General features: G+C 34.0%; 2 protein-coding genes across 2 annotated transcripts; one reads left to right on the plus strand and one right to left on the minus strand.

Annotated features, from left to right (window-relative positions):
- Nucleotides 1-782: 782 nt before the first annotated feature.
- LOC112528132 (dolichol-phosphate mannose synthase subunit 2) lies at nucleotides 783-2,546 on the minus strand. Its single transcript, XM_025139065.1, has 3 exons — nucleotides 2,368-2,546; nucleotides 1,231-1,343; nucleotides 783-1,141 (listed from the first exon to the last, which is right to left on the minus strand). Exons 2-3 carry the CDS (start codon nucleotides 1,318-1,320, stop codon nucleotides 986-988), a joined length of 246 nt encoding a protein of 81 aa, XP_024994833.1. The 5' UTR covers nucleotides 1,321-1,343; nucleotides 2,368-2,546; the 3' UTR covers nucleotides 783-985.
- Nucleotides 2,547-4,862: 2,316 nt separating this feature from the next.
- Nucleotides 4,863-5,714, plus strand: LOC112528287. The gene is made up of 3 exons (XM_025139284.1): nucleotides 4,863-5,190; nucleotides 5,291-5,344; nucleotides 5,474-5,714. The coding sequence occupies exons 1-3, from the start codon at nucleotides 4,902-4,904 to the stop codon at nucleotides 5,587-5,589; spliced, it is 459 nt and encodes a 152-aa protein (XP_024995052.1). The 5' UTR covers nucleotides 4,863-4,901; the 3' UTR covers nucleotides 5,590-5,714.
- The last annotated feature ends 2,506 nt before the right edge of the window (nucleotides 5,715-8,220 follow it).

Below are 8,220 nucleotides of genomic sequence, written 5' to 3' on the forward strand. Positions count from 1 at the left end.
CATATTATCTCTTTTAAATGTCTTAATGACCCACCAACTTCATAAAGATAGTCAAGTTACTACTTACCTTTCTTTATGAAAGATTGAATGGCATTGATATGGATCCATCTGAAAGTTGTTCAGTGTTTTAAAATGCAAATAAGACTCTCCATCTTTATCATTGCTTTTATCGGGTAAGATTTTTGACACTTGTCATGTTCATCCGGTAAGGAAAATTACCCCGTAAGCACTTACCGAGCAAGTTTTTAGTAAACGGCCCCTAAAAATACAGTGTGGTCATTGGATTGTTTCCCGAAGGGTTGAAAATTGACCGATTGATTGAACAAGAATTAGAAATGAAACATCATAGATATAAACAAACAAGGTCCCAAATGTGGCCGGCATAATTTTATTCGACCAAATTTCAACTCCTTTGTTTTATTCACATATTGAAAATGTAGGAATTCTTTGAGCTCCATTGAATTCCTTGGATTAAAGGTTTCACCATTCCATGGGATATCCCAGTTCCTTTTAACAATTCCATTCCAATTCCATCCAACCAAATGTGTGGTCAAATTTCATTTCAATTCCTTCAAAGTCAAATTCATTTGACAGATTCCAATTCCACCGAACTCTATCCCGGGAACCAACCCCCTTAGATTTATATGTTTGATCATGTTTCTATCTCCTCCCACAAACCAATATGCTTGACACATTTACACTAATCAGATAGAAACATTTCAACTATGCAATAACTGACCTTTCTTAGAACTAAAAACATACAGGTCAACCCATTATGTCAATTTAGTAGTTCATGAGCTATTAACTCTCTCAGAATTCATAAGTTGGTACACAAACAACACAAACAGGGACGACGATAATCAATCTTTATAGCAAATTAAACGCTATTCGTTATCATTAAGTTTCAATGAATAGCGATACATTAGAAATATAAGGCAATTTTGAACAGAAAGAAAGAGAGCCTAAGATACCTCAAGAACTTGCATTACACTTTCTTCTTCTTCTTGGATTTGAGCATCACATATCCAATAAACACAGACAAGAAGCAAATCAGAGAGACGCCCGCGTAAACAGGTAGCAGAATTGCATATTCTTGGGGTAAGAAGTAATTGTGTACAAAGTGCTCCTTGTCAACAAACGGCTGAAATCAAAGACCCATAAAAAACTTCCGTTACTAGAAATTTGGAGATAAGGATCAAGTAATGTAGGAAAAGAACGGGCATAACTAACCAATATAATGACCCAAAATGTATAATAGGTGAAAATGGTCACGCTGATGCTTGCTAAAATGAGCCCAATCGCCCTGTCCGCCAACTCCATTGTATGTAGACTTTTATATGTTCCTGTCGCACAAGTCCACAACAATTTTCTTATATGTTCACAAGTGACAAGACATACCTTACGGATCATTACAAGTTCAAAGCATAAATAAACAACTTTATCAATCGCAAGATCATCCATTGAGAACCCACTACCCCATTACGATTTCTAAGCCAACATGGAAGAATTTACCAATGGCAAGATCCTAAAAGGAGACTATTGGATTGAAAGTTGAGACCCACAACACCATTACAAGTTCTAAGTAGACAGATGACTTCAATGGAAAGATTGACCATCGGAACCTAAAAGGATAATGTGGGATTGAAACCCTCCCCCAACTACAAGTTCTAAGCAGGCACGGTTCTAGTGTAAGGTTTAACCAAGAGCATAAATTTAGCTCGAAAACACCTCCGCAATCCATGAACATCACGTAGCAACACGATCCCAGCATCTAACCACATGAATATGTACACATTTTACAAATCCCAAAAAGACCTACATTTCCTTAATTTATGTTGATCCCTCCATAAGTGTTGATCGGAAGCCAAACATTGACAAACCTAATCCCCACAAGTATATCAAAATCAAGAAATTCTAATTCAACAATGAAAAGCATACATGTTAACTCATTATTTCATCACCCATACATATTAAAACCAAAAATTGTTGCTTTCAAACCTGTACATATTAAAACAGTGAAATCATAGCAAAAGTCTTCCACAAGCAATGTTCAGGCAATCAATAGTCACAACAGTGAAATCTGTGACGTCATGTGAACTAGAGTTCAAGCAATCAATAGTCACAACAGAACTCTCCATAAGCAATGTTCGATGCAAGAAACCTCAGCCCAAATCGACTTTCAAAACCCAGTCGTTTTTCAAAACCAGAATTGATTTGCAAAACCAAAACCAAAATCGATTTCATAAGCAAAGAAAACACTCGGACTCGTTCATCGAAAGCAAAATCGATTTCAAAACCGAACAGAAAAATCGATTTCAAAATCATAATCGATTTAAGCAGGTCAGCGTGAAGGAATCAGAATCATACCAGGTAAGGTAACCCAAATCGATTGGCAATCCGGAGCAAGATCGTGAGTCTTGATCGAGATCGACCGTCCTAATAGGGCAATTTGTTATCTTACTAAAATCGGTTGGAATGGAATTCGATTCCGGCTGCTCTGCGATGGAACGCTGAAATATATGGTCATGTAGAATTCAATTCTACTTTATAAATGATGGAATTGATTTTGATCAACTCATCCCATTTATTTCAAAATAATAAAATAAGATTAATATAATTTATGAAACACTTTATGTTAGCAACTCTTCATACGAAAATAACAAGGGTCGAGAATAGTGAGGCCCAAAAACCAGTAATAGGCTGGTCTTAACCGATCTTAAGATTTCTTATAACCGGTCCCGGCATAACTGGTCCTTACCGGTCCTTGGCCGGTCCCGGTCCTCCGGTGGTCCCGAGCCGGGCCGGCCATCACTAGTCGAGAATCTTATCTGAATGAAAGAAAATAATCATCGAAAATAAGCAAAGGTAATGACCGTTACTCAGTAACTATTTACCGGATTATAAACGTTTACAATCAATCTATTTTGATGGCTGAAAATATCATCCCATACGGTAAATTAGAGTGATGACTCTTGCCAGCAACTGTTTACCCGATAAATGTTCAGTAAATCTTAGTTATTTTATATTAAATATGGATTTTAGAACTGTTTAATTGAAAAGTTATATTAACTTCTTATTTTAGTTTATAACAAAATTTTATATTTTTGTTATATCGATCAAAGGCATACATAATTAAGGGGTGATTTACCAGAATACATATTGAGCAAGTGCTTACTTATAAGAGTTGTCATCCTTACTTATCGGGTAAGATTCTCGTTTCTTGTTTTGTTTCTTGTCGTTTAAGTGTTTTGTAACTGATCTCAAATTACCTAAAGTGGATAAAAGTAATTCTTAAACTCATAGTGAAGTTCACTACAACTTAAAAGGGGTGCTTTTGTAAAAGAATATAGTTTTAAGGCAAAAATGTACCATTTATTAAGCCCGAAAGAAAGTAAAAACAAAATAATCCACCATTCCTAATGGCTCGTAACGGGCTTTCCGTACATCTGTGAGGACCATGACCGCTTGAGAAAGGCGAAAGGGAAAAAAAATAAAGAGTAAATTACGAAAATGTCCTTTGGGTTTATGAAAACTCTAGTTTCGATCCTTGAGAATTGCAAGGATCATCATGTAATTTTGTATTATGTTACAATTTTCATTTCTGACTATAAACGCTGATAAGGGTTATCCATTAAGTTCCCAACATGAAATTCATGTGAGGTAATCTGTATTCCTTTTTATTAAAAAAGAGTATACAAGTCCTTATAGCATGTGTACAAGTTAAAACAATTTTAACAAAAACCTAACCTAACCCCTAATATGATATCCCTCTCCTTATCGAGAAAAAAAATTGAGTTTCTATCTTTTTCTAAGGCAACAATCATCCTTCTCCAATGACAACCTCTCCCATCTCACCCTCGATGAGTCACTGTGTCACATTGCTAAGTGCTAGCCCCTCATGGTCTCTAGTCTCGCACACCAAAAGTGACATCCTCAAACTGGAATCGGTTGTGGCGAGGAATGTGTGATGTAGAGTTGAGAACATCACGAGGGAAAAATGAGGAACAACAGTGGAGGAGGGTTGGCGGTGGTTGAGGTTCGACTGTAAGAAGAAGTTGTGACGATGGTTGAAGGTCGTGGTGGTGGGAGAAATTGCGACAGTGAAGAGTGCTATAGAAAAGGAGGAATGACAGTAAGGGTACGGGGGTGGCATCAGTGATGAGAGTTGTCAGAAAGGAGCGGTGTCGGTGATGGAGTTGCCGGCAACGATAAACCCAAGATTTTTGCTGAGCGAATGCATCTTGAAGGCATATCAAAGGTCCGAAAAGTCATCCGATATGTTTTCAGTCGAATTTTACCATTTCAAGCGATGTTTTTCATATGTTTTTTTGTTGATTTCGAGAGACTAATTCAATTTTTTTGTTGATTTTGAGGAAATTTTTTGGTTGTTGTCTTTTTTAAATCCCAGAGCACCCCTAAAACTGTTTAGCAAGCACACTTTTCATATTCAAAAAGATTCTATTGATAAAATTGGTTGAATTAGTGTACGGGACCCTGCTCGAGTTTTAATAGGTCTGCCTGTCATTGCCGAAGAAGGAGGATTGCCAATGGTTGAGAGGTTAATATAGTTTTTTAATGCTTTAAACCATTGTACATGTTTTTTACAAACTTGTACACTAAAAAGTTATAAAGAAAATGAAAAATTACCAAATTTTCCTAACATGACTTGCAAGTAGGATACTTAACGGATCTAACGGCCAAAAATGAAAACCGTAACAAAATAGATACTTGAATGATTGTTCTTGTAATTTTCAAAAGTTAAGGACGAAAATGAAAAAACAATCACAAATCCAGGGACGAATTTTGTAAATTACTCTTAAATAAATGAGGGCTTTGGACCCAGTGACATATAAAACCCAGCTTTTTCTCCAACTTGCTTTTTTAATCTCTCTAAATCGAGCATGCACCGACAATCTCTCAGCTCACCGGCTTCCAAGCATGGAATCGTCGTCGGTGCCGGAGTCATTAAAGACGACAATATCAGCAAGCTCACTCCGGAGGACCTGCAGAATCACCGGAAAGAAAAATTAGCCCCCTCCGCAGCTGATGACGAAGAACATCAGTCAGAGAAGCCTCATCAACCGAAGTCAATGACATTTTCTTCTTTGAGACTCATCCACCTGATTCCACTCCTCACTCTGTTTTGTTTCGTCATCCTCTATCTCGCCTCTCACGATCCTTCCGGAAAAGGTTCTATTCGTTATAATTTGATTATCATTGCTAATTTCTGATTGAAACTGTTAATTCTAGACTTCACATGTTAGTTTTTGTTATGATTTCACCGCTTCAGATTTAGCTCAGTTTGATGGATTCACAACGCTATCATCGAAGAAGAATGTCATAGGTACAATAGAAAATGCGTATTACAGTATGTTATCAAATTGCAGCTACATACCGAGTTCAACTATTAATCGAAGAAGAAACTCATTATTCGATTTGCTTTAATTTTTCGTGTTTCTATAATAATTTGTAGATTCAAGTGATTTTCTCATCGAGAAGAACGATGCCATGGCAATTGGAGGAACAAGAAGCTTGCAGCAACAAGAAGTCAATAAACGACGCCGATTCAATCGGAGATCTGGAAATTGACTTTTCCTTGAATTCGCAAACTCTGTGTCTCGATTTCCCACCCTCGCTTCTCTATCAATCGGTGTAGAGATTCACAGATTTGTAAGTGGTAATTCGATTATTTTCAATAGTACACAAGTTTTTATTCTGTAGTTATTTAATTTTTTAAAATTGCTATAAGATCTGCAACAATATCATCATCGAAGCAGATAGAGAATTGCGAGTACATTGCCGTCTGATGAATGCAATTCATTCATATGCTAAAATGCATCGTCCAGATAGAGAGTAGCGGTGTAAGGGGCCGTTTACCAACGATAAACGTTTATCAGTAAAATTTAACATCATTACTTACTTACCGGGTAAGATTTTAATCAACAAAAACAACATCTTATACAACAATATACCCGATAAGCGCTAACCATGGTAAAAGTTGTCATCCTCACTTATCGGGTAAGACTCTCGGTTCTTGCCTCGCTCTTATCGGGTAAGATTCTTGATTCTTATTATATTCATCCAGTAAGGTAATATGACTTGGTAATCAATTACCCGAGTAAATGTTTAATAAATATCCTCTAAATCTAACAAAGTAGAATTTGGGCTTTTGGGGTTCCTCTCATATGTCACCCATTCAAGTTCTACAACTTGAGATTAGTCGAGACATGCAAAATTTATTTCGGACATCACAATTAACCAAATGAAAAAAGAAAAGCAAGGGGGCGTTTACAACCCCTGAAGTTGAACATATTGGAAGCCGGAGAGCGGGGGCATTTTTTAATAGTATATTCATAATCATCGTTGGGGCAAAATGCATTTGACTTCATTTTATACATATGGAAAGTTTTGTGTGGGGCTGAAACGTGTGTTAAATTTTGAAATATAATTGTTTGGTGACTGATTATAATGAAGTTAGGGTGCTAGATGGTTAAAAGATGTTCATGATGTAAAATCATTCAAAAGGTTTTAGAACCATTAAGAGACAAACTTTTTTATGACAAACAAGATTCTCCTCCTAATGATTTAGAGACTGTCTTTTAATAAAACTATTAATAGGTAAACAAACAACCCCTAGAACATCAATGAATTGCAAACTATAAGAACGAAAATATCAACAAATTATAGATTAAAAGAATGAAAACAACAATAAATTATAAACCATGAGGATGAAAATTATAATTTCAAGAATATAACAACAAAAATAACAATTTTTAGCAAATCACGCGGACTAAAAACATGATTTACTCTACTCTAAAAATTAAATAAATCCAGTTACAGGTTTTTTCCTTTAACATTAATGCTATAATTTTTCTATAATGGAGCATAAAAAATCAAAATCTTTAAAAAGTTTTACATCAAACTCCAACAACTATTTTATTTTTACAATTCTAACATCAACTATATTTAATAAAATATTATCTCCTTTCTACACATTTAATTTCAATACCTCTTATTGGTTAAAAAAAAATCAAAAGGTTATTTATCCATCTTCTATAAAGTTCAAGAAATTTCTTCAAATTTGAATATTTTCACCTTATTTCTCTTCCTTTCTTTATTTTAGCATATATCATTTAGCATAACTCTTTAAGCAAAAAAAAAAAAAAAAAACCATATTTCTTCAAAAAAAAAATATCATAGTTATTAGAGATGCACTAAAAACCAAACCACTTAAAACTTAGCCCAGTTTATGAAATAAACTGAAGCATTTAAAAGAAAAAATAAAATACTTAAACAAATAAGTAACCAAACATTCATCAAAAAACAAACAAGTTGAGTTTTATTGTGCTTTATACATAACTCTACCATCAAACTTTTCGTGACCAGTTCACAAGTGTTTTCTTAGAAAGATCATGGGATCATCGAAAAAGCATCTACAACGTTTTGATCAAAACGTTGAAGCAAATGTAGTTGTAAAGTCATTTTCTTTTCTCATATGTGACTTGTGAGGGTGATTTCTATTCTCGTAAGTCTTTACAACTACTATATAATATATGATCAATTATAATTACGAATTTTTTAAGATTATATTAAGCGAAAATATTAATTTTAATGTATTTGTATTTTTTATAGTTATGTTAATCATATTATTTTTATTAGAGTAGTTAACATAAATTATCGGTAGTGAAATCATTTAAAATGTTGTCAAATTATTATTTCTCTTGTCATCTTATTTTAATTTATTATTATATTAAGTAATCTGATCTATAAGTAAATGAAAATAATATACTTAGTATGTCATTAATAAACTTTAATTCTCAAATATGCAAACTAAAAGACCATTAAAATTTAACGATCATTTTATTTTATTTCTTTTATTTAAAAGTGCATAAAAATAATTAAATAAACATGTGAAGACAATTGAGAATATTGATGTTGCATTTTATGTATTCACGGTTTATTATCATAACCACTTTGTCGTTCTTATAACAATCATGTTGAAAAAAATGGATAAAAACTGGTTTTTGTTTGAAAAGGTTTTTCATAGATGAAATAAACATGTTTTTATAATTAGAAGGGACATGTTTAGCTAAAAACTTAGCTTTTTGTATAAATCTTCTTCCTAGAAGCTTATTGAATAAGCGACTTTCTATATCATTAAACCCAGGGGCGGAACACAAACTTTCTAACCGTAGGGGCCGGAACTAGTATATTATATAT

Source organism: Cynara cardunculus (assembly GCF_001531365.2).
Source record: "Cynara cardunculus var. scolymus isolate 2C chromosome LG 15, CcrdV1, whole genome shotgun sequence".
In the NCBI taxonomy this organism is placed as follows: domain Eukaryota; kingdom Viridiplantae; phylum Streptophyta; class Magnoliopsida; order Asterales; family Asteraceae; genus Cynara; species Cynara cardunculus.